The 13,990-nt window shown below is 39.8% G+C and overlaps 1 protein-coding gene across 2 annotated transcripts; it reads left to right on the top strand.

Moving 5' to 3' along the window:
* The first annotated feature begins 63 nt into the window (after positions 1-63).
* Positions 64-12,976, top strand: chaf1a (chromatin assembly factor 1, subunit A (p150)). 2 transcript variants are annotated; one of them, XM_040052804.1, is made up of 16 exons: positions 64-569; positions 2,315-2,362; positions 2,626-3,311; positions 3,745-3,807; positions 3,956-4,191; positions 4,538-4,619; positions 4,730-4,798; positions 5,289-5,506; positions 6,281-6,449; positions 6,577-6,657; positions 7,273-7,374; positions 7,511-7,760; positions 10,526-10,679; positions 10,791-11,112; positions 11,289-11,373; positions 12,089-12,976. In XM_040052804.1, exons 1-16 carry the CDS (start codon positions 506-508, stop codon positions 12,196-12,198), a joined length of 2,739 nt encoding a protein of 912 aa, XP_039908738.1. In that variant the 5' UTR covers positions 64-505; the 3' UTR covers positions 12,199-12,976. The 2 variants fall into 2 exon arrangements, with proteins under 2 accessions (XP_039908738.1, XP_039908737.1); XM_040052803.1 differs by having other exon boundaries at positions 66-569; positions 3,947-4,191.
* Positions 12,977-13,990: the final 1,014 nt, after the last annotated feature.

The following is a 13,990-nucleotide window of genomic DNA, read 5'->3' on the forward strand; positions in this document are numbered from 1 at the left end:
CATAATAAAGTTAAATTGGTTTTAGACCACTGAATGACATGAGAGAATAGGCTTTTATTGTTACATTTCACATCTTAAATACTATCAGACAGTGTCTAGAACTCTCTTTCTACCAAGAATAAGTCACGTAGCTTTATAAAACGTGAACAGTAGCATAAACGTGCAGCGCAGCAGTACAAATCAAACAGCCCCTTGGCAGCCGGTAACTTCTTTTGGGCCAATCAGTGAGGAGCATTGATGGAAGTGACAGGCTCCCGCCAATTCCGACTCGGGAGCGCGAGGCAGGCAGCAGGGTAAACCAGGGGAGCATGTAGGAGCTGTAGGAAGGAGTATGTGTTATGTTTTATGTGAAATAAATTAGCTGTACATGTCGTTCGAATAGCAGCACAATATTGGTTTGCTACTACGGTGTATTTTCGGGTGTTAACGTGAACCTTGAGGGTATTTTGAAGTCACTTTGTCGGAGAACACAGCTAACGACAGAAGCACCGGGTTAGTGGTTGGGATGTTGGCGGCTGAAAACCCATCGGTGGAAGGACATTTGGCAGCATCGACTCCTCGTAGAAGAGGTAATGCTACGGCCCTGAATGCCATTAAAGCACACATATGTTTACATGTATATCATAGACAAAGTACAGTTTTGTCTTAACTAACGTACAGAGTTGACAAACTGACAAAACTGTCATTTGCGTACTATAAAGTTATCCAACGCTAAAAACTGTTTTATATCGCGAGGCTATTTAATACCAATGGGACGAGACACACAAGGATTGTTTTTAAAAAAAAATATGCGCCATTGTCTTGAGTCATTAAAGTCTGCAATGTGCAGCTAACCTACTACTTTGCTGTTATAATGTCACTTAACGCCAATCCGGAAATTTTTAGCGTCGGATAACGTTTAAATTAGTTAAGCTAGGCTTCCGTTGGTCGGTATTTATATCCATCCAAATCTAACTGTAAATTAAAGGCCTTTAACCGAATGACAGTTGTATTTTTTTGCTCTACTTTGCAACTCAAAGCTCTGCCTCAGGTGCTTAGCTAAAGCTGCTAGGCTAGATGCTTAGCAGCAAACATGAAAGCCGGGTCACAGTTAACGCGTCAAAGCTGCTCCCTTCCCTTTAGCTTTACACACATTGACGTTTTGAAGCTGTTGTAACTGTCGTGTTGTTACGACCATCCTCAGTTGTTGTTTCGAGGGAGGTTTCAGCTCAGCGCTTGGCAGGCAAAACGTATCCTGACAGACCAAAACTGAGGCGCTTGCCCGGTGGACTCTACCGGGCCTTGTTGCACCGATGCATACGCCGGTTGGCGGGAGAGCCAGCCAAACATAGCTACTATACTCGGTGTAATGTTGTTGTTGCAGCGTATTGTGCCGTTAATACAGCACATTCAAGAGCTACCTTTACTGTCAGATAAATGCATTTAATGCCAATCCATTAGTATTTGTTCTCGGACTGTTGTTATGACACTAGTCAGTAAATGCTATTTTACTACAAGCAGAGTCTTAACACTAAAAAGTTGCCAGTGTTTTGTTTTGTTTTTTAAATGGATAAATATAATTTTTGTGGGGGTATGGCTATTGATAAATATTTTATTGATGAATGCCAATATCGGTTCTGATAACGGTTCCACTTCTCCTAAAGTCTGATCACTCTGCTGGGAGTGGGGAGGGGGAAGTAGGCCTCAACAGGTTACCAGCATGAGTGTAACTGTTTTATTGTGTGTACATACGAAAAAACGTTAAACGCTATGTTTTAAGTATTACTTGCAATAGCAGTCATTTTACAAAGATAGCTGGGATAGGCTCCAAGATGGATAATGATACTTGGAAGTTTAAAACCTGTTCAGTTTTTTTTTTTTTTTTTTTTTTTTTTTTTTTTTCAGTCCATCAAAACAATTTCAAGTGCCTTGATGTGACTGTTGTGAATTGGCACTGTATCAGTACAACTGATTTGAATTGGGGCTCAGAAAGCAGTTTATTTGCTTCTAAAAGGCACAGATGTTTCAAATATTCCAGCTAATTACAATCACTTGTCTCGAAGCTTTTGCCATTGGTGACATGTTTTTAGGTCACAAAACAGTGCTCTTAAACTAATGTTTCCACAGAAATTCCCTTTCTCTACTTAAAGATTTATCAGAAACAAATAAGGAATTGATAAATATTTATAAAATCTTATTATATTATATTATATTATATAGTCTTTTTTTTCTTCTTCTTGAGCACTTTTACTGGCAGGTAATTTAAAACAAATGAATATCATGATGTGAAATTTTACTTTAATTATCTTTTAATGTGTCTGTTTTCATTTTTCAGGCATGGATTGTAAGTCAAGTAACAATGCCAGCAAGAAACTTGTACAAGGTAAATGCAATGTTTAATTTTTACTTCTACATTTTGTGAAACATATTACTCTTGACAATGAGAAATGAGACAATGCAGATTAAATGTTTCATAATTTCTGTGCTGTCTACTGTAAAATTATACCTTGCACTAACAGTGCCTGTTACTTACTTCTAGACTTTCTGTATTACTTTTTCCCTCATCAATATATTGAATCAAAATTGTGTCTTTCATCATACACAGTGGTGCAGCTCCAAATGATCCGTATTTTCTTCTGTCTCCAGCCCGTCTTCCTTTCAAGCGTCTGAACCCTGAACCTAAAGAGAACCAGCCACCTAAGCGCCCCTGTGCCCATTCCTGCCCTCAACCTGAAGTCTCAGACAGGGAGAATGAGAATGCATCCTCTCCTCTTTCTGTGCGCAGTGGCCCACCTTTGGTTAATGGTCGTGGGCCACTTGATGGCTTCATAAGCCGTAGACGCGCCACAACTTCAGATGAGAACATGATTATAGATCTGACTGAGGACAACACATCATCTCCTTTAAAGCCCCTTGCCTCATCTGTTTCAGCCTCTCCCTGCGTCCCAGCAAAAGATAAGCATCACTGCAAAGACACAACGGCTTCGCCTGAGAAGTCCTGCAGTGCTAATGGCGCTCCTAAAATGCAAACATTAGACTCTGTTGTAATCAACAATGATGATGATAAAGAAGAAGAAGAAGAGGAGGAGGAGGAAGACGACGACGACGACGAGGAGGAGGAGGAGGAGGAGGAAAAGAACAACACCGCATCCATCTCTCAGCTTGACACAACACAGGATTCTGACACTGAAGCAGAGGAGCTGAATGAGTCAGGAAATGTTTCTAGTTTGGGAAACCGGTCCATGCAGTCAGTTTCATCAGTCACCTCTCCGTCTGAAAGCTCGCCAGAAAAGTCCAAGACGGATGACCCTACACCCGCTACTACACCTACAGTATGTACAGCACTCTGTGACCCTGCTTTTTGTTGCAGCCCACGTTGGGCAGTATATTACTACAAACGTGACATAATCAGTGTTCAAAGAGTTTGTTTTTTAAATATAAATTATATATATAAATCTGCACATATCACACAAAAAACAAGATTTCTATTGAGTGTTTTCTTCCTATCATCAATAGATTGCTTTAATTTGATATTTACTCATGTAATGCATAACACTAAAGTACTAAACCATTAATAATTAACAGTGTGGTTTTTCTTTTTGGGGGGGGGGGGGGGGTGTAATCTTGGCTGTTCAGAAAAATGTCATTGTTAATTGAAGTAATTATACCATTGTTAACATTTAACATTGTTAAAATTTAAACATAGGCGCATTTGTGAAAGACAGGCAATGATCTTGAGCCATATTTCTTTTCTCTCACTAACAGGAGTCAAAGACCACCCACAAGATACCAGCAGATCAAAAAAAGGTCAAAAGACGCTCATTGAAGGTAAAAAAAAAAACAAACCCAAATTGTTGCATTCGGTTCACTTTCATTTATTTATTTATTTTTGTGAGCCTTTTGTGTGTCATATTTCTTCACCCACTTTATCAGTTTGTAGAAAAAGTGATAAATATTTGACATTTAGAGTTTACAGGAACAAGACGAGAGACTCCGGCTGCGACAGGAGAAGGAACGGCAGAAGGAAGAGGCCAAAGCTGCAAAAGAGAAAAAGAAGGAAGAAGCTCGGAAACTAAAGGAGGAACGAGAAAGGGAAAAACGGGAGAAAAAGGAGAAGGATGAACGAGAAAAACGGGAGAAAAAAGAGAAGGAGGAGAGGGAAAAGGCAGAGAGGCTAAAAGCAAAAGAGGAGCTGCGGAAATCCAAAATGGAGTAAGTAATGGATTATTGTTTTACATTGTAGTTGTCCATACTTCTCGCCACACCTGCAGTCATTTGAGAGACTTGCAGGTCAGCTGATGGAGGAATCTGAACAGTAAAAACACTTTCATTGTTTCATATGGTTGTAAAGATTTGTGTCCGTTGTGGCAGTGGAGCTGAAATGAAATGTGGTTTGGGTTATCCATATATTATTTATATTTCCCCCCACACTTGCAGTCATTTAAGCGAATATAGGGCAGCTGATAGAGGAATCCATATAGTCTATTCATTCAATCTGAATTAAGTTTTGTTTTTAAGTTTAGATTTGGTAAAATATTTTTGTTAACATCTGCCATAGGGCCAAGCTGGAAGAAAAACGAAAGAAAGAGGAAGAGAAGCGAATGAAAGAGGAGGAGAAACGGTTGAAAGAAGAAAAGGATGTAAGTTATTTTTCTTTTTTCTTATTTTTCTTTCTTTTTTTGACAGTTATGTGCTCAGCATCTTGTTCTACATTCAAAATGAACCATTTGACTGTTCTGTTTTGTTACAGCGCCTCAAAGCTGAGAAAGCAGAAATTACGCGGTTTCTACAAAAATCGAAGATCCAGCAGGCTCCAAAGGTAAGTAGATTTACTAACCTGACAAGAAAATTGATGGATGTCACATTTGAACTTTGATCTCTCCTTCAAAATCTGTACAGTTTCATAAAATGTCTTTTCTTTAAAACTACACCCACATTAAATATTTACAGCAAGTATTGTTAAGACAAAAAGAGAGCAGTCTACAGTGTATTTTTAACTAACTACTGTTACATTGAATAACAAGCTCAGTGTATTCACGTTCAGTTATTTAAAAATCTGTGCCCATTATCTACTCCTACATAAGGTTTGTGTAATCAATGCAAACCTCTTTCATACAGCTGCTACCCGATTTTCACTGCACTGCAAACTTAATGTATGTATTGTTAAAAATACAATACTAAAGGTAAATGCTGCTCAGAGAGTGAGCTATCTTGGCGGAGGTTTGCATTCTTAGTGCTTCTCGTTTATATTGACTTCATGAACCTCCAGTATAATAATTGCCATGTGTTTTCTTCCCTTGTCATTTCAGACACTTGCAGCTGCGTGCGGGAAATTTGCTCCATTTGAGATCAAAGAAAACATGGCTCTGGCACCACTGTGCCGGGTTCAGTGTGAAGAGTCTGCTCTGGAGGAACTGGACCGATGTTTGTTGAATCCTGCTGATAACCTGAATGGACTGAAAGATTGGATTGGGCAAAAACCCAGACAGTCAGGACCCACAAAACCCAGACAGACCAACTCACTCAGGTGAGACTGGAATTGGTGGTAATCCCAATTTAACTTTTGTTTTGTAAATCTATATACAGCAGCAGTAATCCCTTGCTCAGACTCCTTGGGCAGAGGCGGTCACATGATCTTGGTTATTAACTGCTTAAGTTAACCCAGGGTTTGTCAGTTTAATTGCGAGCATGTTTATTTGAAAGAGGTGGCCCAGTTGCAAACATGAACAGGCAGAACATCTAAGTTTTAAAAAGAAGTTAAAACTGTAATATTAGAAAAATATAAAAAAGTAAAATGCATAACACAGGCTGGAAGCAACACAGCTGCTTCTGAGCAGTACAAGTGTATTTGTTGTCAGGAAAAGTATTTTGAAGGCATTTTGGTCAGTTAGTCTGAACAAGATCTACTATATCAAAGTCAGCTAAATTGGACTGTAAAAAGTCAGGGGAAAGGTGAAATGATAACTATGCAAGTTTCTTCTTTCACACAGGGTCAGTGCCACTTCTCTATAATACACATATGAATTTAATCAACTATTAAATTAGTATTTTTCTAACTGGCCCTAGGACTGTTACAGTTTCTATTCTGCATCACTGGTCATGTCCAATGGTCTGACAATAAAGTATAAAAACAAACATAATTCAAATGAATGACCAAAGTCTAAAGTACAAATGGATTATATATTAATGCCTGTAGAACAATAAAATTGTTTTAAATTGGTTCTCATGTATCATTTTTATAAACTGAAAAAAAAAGATAATTAAAATAGTCCTTCAAGCTTTTGTTTGTTTTCTCTCTCAGGGATTGTATAGCAGTGGAAGGGCCAAAACCAGATAGTGTGCCGGACCGTAAACGTTATGGGCCCATGAAGCTTCTGCAGTTTCGTGAGAATTACCGTCCAGCCTACTGGGGCACATGGAGCAAGAACAGTTCACACATCTCACCTCGCCGCCCCTTTAGACAAGACAAGGTGAAACCTTTATTTGTAATTTTATTAATGTCTTCTGTTCATGCACCACCCTAGCGGTGAATGTGCTTATGTGGGTTGCCAGTTTATGTGTAGCTGTAGTGATAGCAACTGTTCTCTACGACCATAGGGTTTACTTGACTATGAGGTGGACAGTGATGAAGAATGGGAGGAAGAAGAGCCAGGAGAGTCCCTGTCTCATAGTGAAGGGGTAAGTCTTTTTTTTTTTTTTTTTGCTCGCCCCCCCCCCATTTAATAACTGATTTAGACATATGCAGACATATAAACATATAGGTATTACTGTTCATCAAACAACACACCCACATTTGTTTTTTCTTCTCTTTGAAATCATTGAAACTGACCCATTTCAATCACTCATGATTTATATAGAAATCACAGATTGTTGTCCCAAAGTCCTGGTGTGTGTGTGTGTGTGTGTGACTATAACTATGTGTGTGAAGTGAACTAAAAAAGACCATCTTGTGATTCTTGTGATGTGATTGTTCAACCATGACACAATAAAATGTTGACTGTGAGCACTTGGACCACACCTAATGATTTTAAACTCAGTCATATGGTTTTTAATGTTTGTTTATCCATTGCCATACTCATCAACCCCTACCAAAGTATTCAAATCCATCTTAAATTATAGTTAATGTTACAGTATGCATCTTCAGCCATTTCATACATGATTGTATGAAATGACGGCTATGCACGTTTCTTTTTACAAGGTGAAAACGATACCGGTTATGCTTTGTGGCTGGTAATAACTGTGACAGTGATTATGTTACTCGTTAGAAAGCTGTGAACTCTTGATCACTTTTAGGAAGATGAGGAAGAGGGAGGAGAAGATGATGACGATGACGATGATGGATTCTTTGTTCCTCATGGCTACCTTTCAGAAGATGAAGGGGCACTGGAAGAAGAGGTATGAGTCGAACTACAGTATTAGTTCCCTCTGTCACCTTACTGACAGAATTATTTGACTCTTCTGGTTTCAAAATACTTTGGCAAAGTTTCTTTTGGCGGTTCGCACAACTGATAATGCCCAATAAACCTCCCAGGATGGTGGTGACCTGGAAAAGCAGAAACTCCGTCAGAAACTGAAAGCAAGGGAGTGGGATGAGCTTATGTCCAGCAAGAAGAAGATGAAGGTCCTGGAGCCGATGGTGAGGGGCTGCATCTGGGAGGGAGAAGCACCTGGCTTTGAACTTTTACAGTCATATGTTGTGTGCTTGGTGGAGCCTTTACCCAAAGCAGACAACAGTCCCAGCCCAGAGGAGATGTCACTGAAGTCTCAGAGAGAAGAAAAATGTAAGTGTCTGTCAGATGTTTTGCTTGCATGCAAAGTTTGAATGGTAAATGGCCTGTATTTGTATAGCGCTTTACTAGTCCCTATGGACCCCAAAGGGCTTTACACAATCAGTCATCCACCCATTCACACACTGGTGATGGCAAGCTACGTCGTAGCCACAGCCACCCTGGGGCGCACTGACAGGGGCGAGGCTGCCGGACACTGGCGCCACCGGGCCCTCTGGCCACCACCAGTAGGCAACGGGTGAAGTGTCTTGCCCAAGGACACAACGACCTAGACTGTCCAAGCCGGGGCTCGAACCGGCAACCTTCCGATTACAAGGCGAATGCCCAACTCTTGAGCCACGATCGATTGAAGAGCTGCCTGAGCTGCCTGCTCCTCTTGTGATTAATTATGGAGCAAGTAAAGGCAGCTCACTTTACCATAAATTGCGTGGGTGTGCATCTATCTGCATATTTAGCAAGAAATGTGCCATTTCTTCATTCAGTGAAGTGATCGTTAAGCTTCAGCAGCAGTTCTCAAGGTTCTTGCTGTGAAACTATAACTGTTTAGCAGTGAACAGAAGTCCTGTCTGACTAAAAAGTCCCTCACAGGCTCCAGATGCAGGAAGAGCTGTATTGACTTTGAATGACAGTTTCTTGATGTGAGGAAAGCTATGCAGTAGATCCATATTTCTAATGAATATACATGAAAGGTACATCTCCAGCTTCCCTGCTTCTGGGTTCCTGACCCCATGGATCCAAAGAAGTCATCTTCATCGGATAGGCTACTGTTTGTATTGGCCTCATCCAACTCTGTGTCTAGGTGATGTCTGATGAAGTTGAGACCTGTGGAAAGATGTATGGTTTTCAAAGGGGCGACCGTGGCTCAGGGGGTTGGGAAGTGCATCTGTAACCGGAAGGTCGCCGGATGCGATCCTCTCTGTCCTGGTCGGTGTGTCCTTGGGCAAGACACTTTACCCTACTGGTGTTGGCCAGAGGGGCCGATGGCGCGATATGGTAGCCTCGCTTCTGTCAGTCTGCCCCAGGGCAGCTGTGGCTACAACTGTAGCTTGCCTCCACCAGTGTGTGAATGTGAGAGTGAATGAATAGTGGCATTGTAAAGCGCTTTGGGTGCCTTGAAAAGCACTATACAAATCCAATCTATTATTATTATTATTATTATTATTATTAAAAGAATTAGGTCTGGGCATTATTGTGCTGTATAGGATGTTTGCCATGAAACTTTGATCACACTGGAGATTTTTTTTTTACTAACTACTAAAACAAAATCTTGTCATTCATAGCCAACAAGCAATTTGCGATGAATTCCAGATTACATTCAAAATCAGAACTTATGCAAGGCTAAGCAGTGCTGGCAAAGAGTCTCCTTCAAAAAATGTTTAGCCTTCCTCTTAGTTATAAACTTCTACACCTCATAATTGAAGTTCATTGAAGGAGTCGGGACAAAAAGTCACTTGTTGAGAAAAGGAAAAATATTAAAACAGCTTAATTACTAATGTAGTTTCTAGCAGAGAAAGGAAGTGATTCTGGAAATGCGCATCATTTATTTTTTTAAATCATTTAATTTTTAATGTGGCTCAAGACTGTGATCCTATAACCCACAGGTGTTAAGCTCCAGTCCTCGAGGGTCAGTGTCCTGAAACTATTAAACGTCTCCTTGCCGCTACACACCAGAATAAAATGATGTCATTTGCAAGACTCTATAGTACTTGACTCCATGCTGAGGTGGCAATTCAGCTGTTTAATTCATGTGTGTTGGAGTATGGACACATCAAAAAGTTGCAGTACACTGACCACCGAGGAATTGAGCTCAACACAGCTGCTGTAACATAAGGATGACATCCACCTAACCACAGCTAAAAAACCCCCGAAATTTAGCATGCTTCCTCAGGTTAGATGTTGAGTTCTTGTTATGCTGAAATGTCGGTTTGTTTTGGCTCACACTGAAGACACAGCGTTGTACAGCTGTTATTTTGTACTGCTTTTATGCAAAACATGCTTTGCACATGAGCGCAAGGGTGTTCATCCTCTTCAGTTCTAGCTACCTCTGCCATTTTTAAAAAATGTGTTTTATATCTGGTCATGTGACTGCATGGCTACATCTGATTGGTGAAAGAGTTACAGGTAACTCTAATGGCGGCATGATCCATTATTAGTAGTAGTGTTATCTAATGTTATTAGATATAATGTTATTAGACTAGAAATTAATTATTTTTAAAAAAGTAACAAGTCAAGTATTGCCAAATATAGTGGAGTAAAAGTAGCAGTTCTTCTTCACAAATGTACTCAAGTAAAAAGTATGGTGTAACAAAGGTACTTTTAAAAGTACTTTTTTCCCCAAAACGTATTCAAGTTAATGTAACGGAGTAAATGTAACTTATTACTACCCACCTCTGTAATTGAGATCTCAAATTCTGACCATACAGTAACCAGCATGTTTACGAAATAAAATTTTTAGACTAGAGTTTCTAGAGTAAGCCTTCAAAATAAAAGCAGGAAAAATCGTCTGTTATCAATTATCTTCTCATGGATGGATGGTAAAACAGGTGTAAAGTGTCTATATAAAGTCTTGCAAACTCTGGATCAACTTATTTTGGCAGCGGAATGGGTCATGGTTCGACGCTAGCCTAATATTGCACAGCACTGTTGGCTTCAAGGAAATAAATCTTTTGATTTTTATGTGAAATGTATTTAAATTCTAATAAATGTATGTATTTATGACATAACAATGAATAACTCCCTAATATTCTCGTCTTGGACAGTACTCGGTAAGCTCCTGCCTCTTCTGCATGGCAATCTCAACAGTAGCAAAGTGATCATCAATGAGTTTCGGGAGTTTTGTCGCCAGGAGACCACCTCCTCATCTCCTCCTGTTCTGTCCAGCCCTCAGAACCCAGCAGAAAACATTCCCAGCAGGTAAAGCAATGGTTAGGGAACAGTAAATGTAATATTCAGTGTGGACGTTTATGTTTGTATGGTGTAGTTGTATTGTCTTGAGATTTTTCCTTTCCCTCCTGCTTTGATCAGGATGCAGCTGCGACGCCTCATCAAGAACAATGCTATTTATGAAAAGCGTTCAGCCCACAGGCGATGCTGCTGGTATGTGCACCAAGAGGTTCTGTCCCGTTTTGGTCAGGAGGCTCTTCCAGTGCCCTGCCAATGGACCTACCTCACCACGGGAGCTCGAGAAGAACCCCGTGAAGAACCCCAGGCAGCCACAGGCTCTCAGGGAAACTCTCCCACAACTCCCCAGAGCTGCTCCACCACCCCTTCATCCTCTAACAAAAGGAAGAGCACAGGCAGCATGTCAATCACCAAGTTTATGAAGAGATGTAATGATCCTGAGCAGGTAGGTAAAGGTGGATTGTGAGAGGTGTTGTTTTTTTTTTTTGTTTTTTTAAAGCCCTGTTTGCAGGACTGGTCTACAATGAAATATCCACTTCACATTACCACTTTTAAATATCATGTTACCAAACATGTGAAAGGACTTTCTTAAACTGACTGCAGCTTTTTACTGTTTACCAGACGGAAGCAATGGAGGCTGACGGTTTTCAAGCTGACACTGAGGATGATGATGAAGATGACTGTGTAATTATTTCTACCCAAAGTGGTAAGCTGCATAGGAAGATTATTTTTTGTAAAACTTTACCTTTTAACTGTAATTTTCAACTTTAAGGTTTAAACCAAGATTCAACGACATCACAAGAAAATAATAGTGAATAAATGGATGTGAAAGTGTTCATTTTAAACATGGCTACAATCAAGTGAGGCCAGCATATATACGAGTAATTCCTGTGACGCAAAAGCTCAGAGTTCAGACTGCTGCAAATGCTCATTTTACTCTTAATTCTGTATAATGCCAATGAGAATGGCTCCTAACATAGTCATCTACTGTTCATACCTTTTTTGGAGTAGCAGTCAATCAGAAGTTTTCCAGTAGTCTGTAGTTGGATTTTGATGGTAGTGATTGATTTTAAAAACTGTGTAGTGAACTTTTATTTCAGCTTCTGAAGTAGGGCATGTCAGAAAAGGTTTGAAAGTGAGTGAACTGAGGGGTACCACCAAGACCCAGTATAACATAAATGGGTATTGTTTTCAATTATCAAGTATGGAAACTTACTGTGGAGTCAAAGAATAAAATTATGGAGCTAGAAAATAATAGCACAATAGAGCCACTTTGAGCCAAGCATTTAACCTAAGCTGTTTATTACAGTTTCCTATATATATTATTCAGTTTTAAAGTGTATGTATACATTTTAGACACCTAAATGAAATCTTATTACATTTGTACTTTTTTTTTTTTTTTTTTTTTTTTTTTTTTTCAGGCCCTACAAAACAGACATCCAGCGAGGGAGATGGTACAATGGAAACAACCCCCTCTGACACTGCTGCTCTCCCCACTGCAAGCTCTGCGTCTGCCCTCGACACTGTCTGAGTGCAGGACAGGCAGTCTTCACCCAGTCAGACTACCCCTTTTCTGCCTAGAAATTCCTGCTTGCTGGATCTGAACTCCACAGTGTGCCAGACAGAATCAAGTCTTCAAGTAAGATGAAGCACCTAAGATACGGGTAACTCGTAGCAGGTAAACTCTGCTCCGGATTGAGTTCCCTCTCAACTAATTCAGTTCAGTCAGCAGCCATCGGGCCGATAGCAGCTATCCCTAATATTGGTGACTGGTTTGAATAAGGACAGGCTTGACCAGTATTCCAGTATTCATTGATTATATCTGATATTTGTGTTTAACGTGGGCCTATAGAGGGGAAGGTGAATTTCTCCGGCACCGCTTTAGCTGCTGCTGCAGATTTGGGTTAAACAGGGAGAAAAGCAGAACACAAATGGCCTTTTTTTTTTTTTTTTTTTTTTTTTCCCCCCCTCCACGAGAAGCATCCAAGACATCGAGAACATTATTTACGGTTTTTGAAATGTTCAATTCATCAAGTTGTGGATGTGATATTTTCTAATGTATATAGGTTACCAAAATGAGAAGCTTAAAGTCCATCTGTACATTTTCTTCTGATTTCCATGGGTTCATTTATTCTGCAACTTCTAAACCTGACAAACTCACTGGAGTAGTTGCTAGATCTGTACTTGTACAGTTAGGTTCAGTGCCACAGTGTTTTATAAATATGTATTTTCTTTATTTTTCAAGAATACTTGAACAGGATAAATCCATTAAACATGAATAAAAGTACTGCACTTTTATATACAGTTTATTCCTTGTCTCTTTGGGATGTTTTGTTATTCTATTAGTAGAGTTCTGTAAAAAAAAAAACTGGCAGCTGAGTTGTTACATGGAACTAAATTCAGAAAATATTTGTCCCACAATGGGCAATTAAGTTTGACAGTTGATAAGTAATATATTAATGATGCACATGTGTTACCTAAATCTTCTGTTACACAACATCAGTAAACTGTCATGTTTAAGAAACCAATGCCAGGTGATTTAGGCTCACGTGGCTTTATAACAGTCATCACTGTTATACACTGTTGTCACAAAGGAATAAACATAGTCAGGAGTAATATTGATGTTTACGCCAAATTCTGACTCTACCCTCTGAATGTTGCACCAGAAATTCACTCATCAGACCAGGCAACAGTTTTTTTCCAATCTTCTGCTGATCATTTTGGTGTGCGAACTGTAGCATCAGTTCTGTTGTTAGCTGACTTGAGTTATACCCAGAGAGCCATCTGCTTCAAGGTTAGACGTGTATTCAGAAATGCTCTTGCGCATATCTTGGTTGTAACGAGTCGCTATTTGAACAATCAGGCCATTCTCTGACATCACATCATCAACACATTTGCTGCGCACTGGATATTTTCTTTTTCAGATCATTCTTGGTACACGGTACAGATGTTTGTGCTGAAAAATCACGTAAAGCAGCTGTTTCTAAACTACTTAGAGCAACATCTGAATACTGATACTGCAGTTCACCTTAGCCAATTTGAATGTATATGATAAGGGATAGAACACCAATCAGACTAAGCCACACAGACAGCACTTGGTGACAGTGGGAGGGAAAAACTCAGTTTTAACTGGAAGAGACCCCAAAAGCAGGCTCAGGGAGAGGAAACAATCTACCTGGTTACAGCTGGCTAGGGGGGCTGAGGAGTATTAGCAGCTCTAATTTGGTTTAAAGATGGTAACCCGTTTTTGACTTATTTTGCTGTTATTTAGTTAAAAAAACAAAACAAAACAAAACTGGGGCACTAACATGGTTTACCAGTTG

Source organism: Simochromis diagramma, unplaced genomic scaffold, assembly GCF_900408965.1.
Source record: "Simochromis diagramma unplaced genomic scaffold, fSimDia1.1 OVJJ01000419.1, whole genome shotgun sequence".
In the NCBI taxonomy this organism is placed as follows: domain Eukaryota; kingdom Metazoa; phylum Chordata; class Actinopteri; order Cichliformes; family Cichlidae; genus Simochromis; species Simochromis diagramma.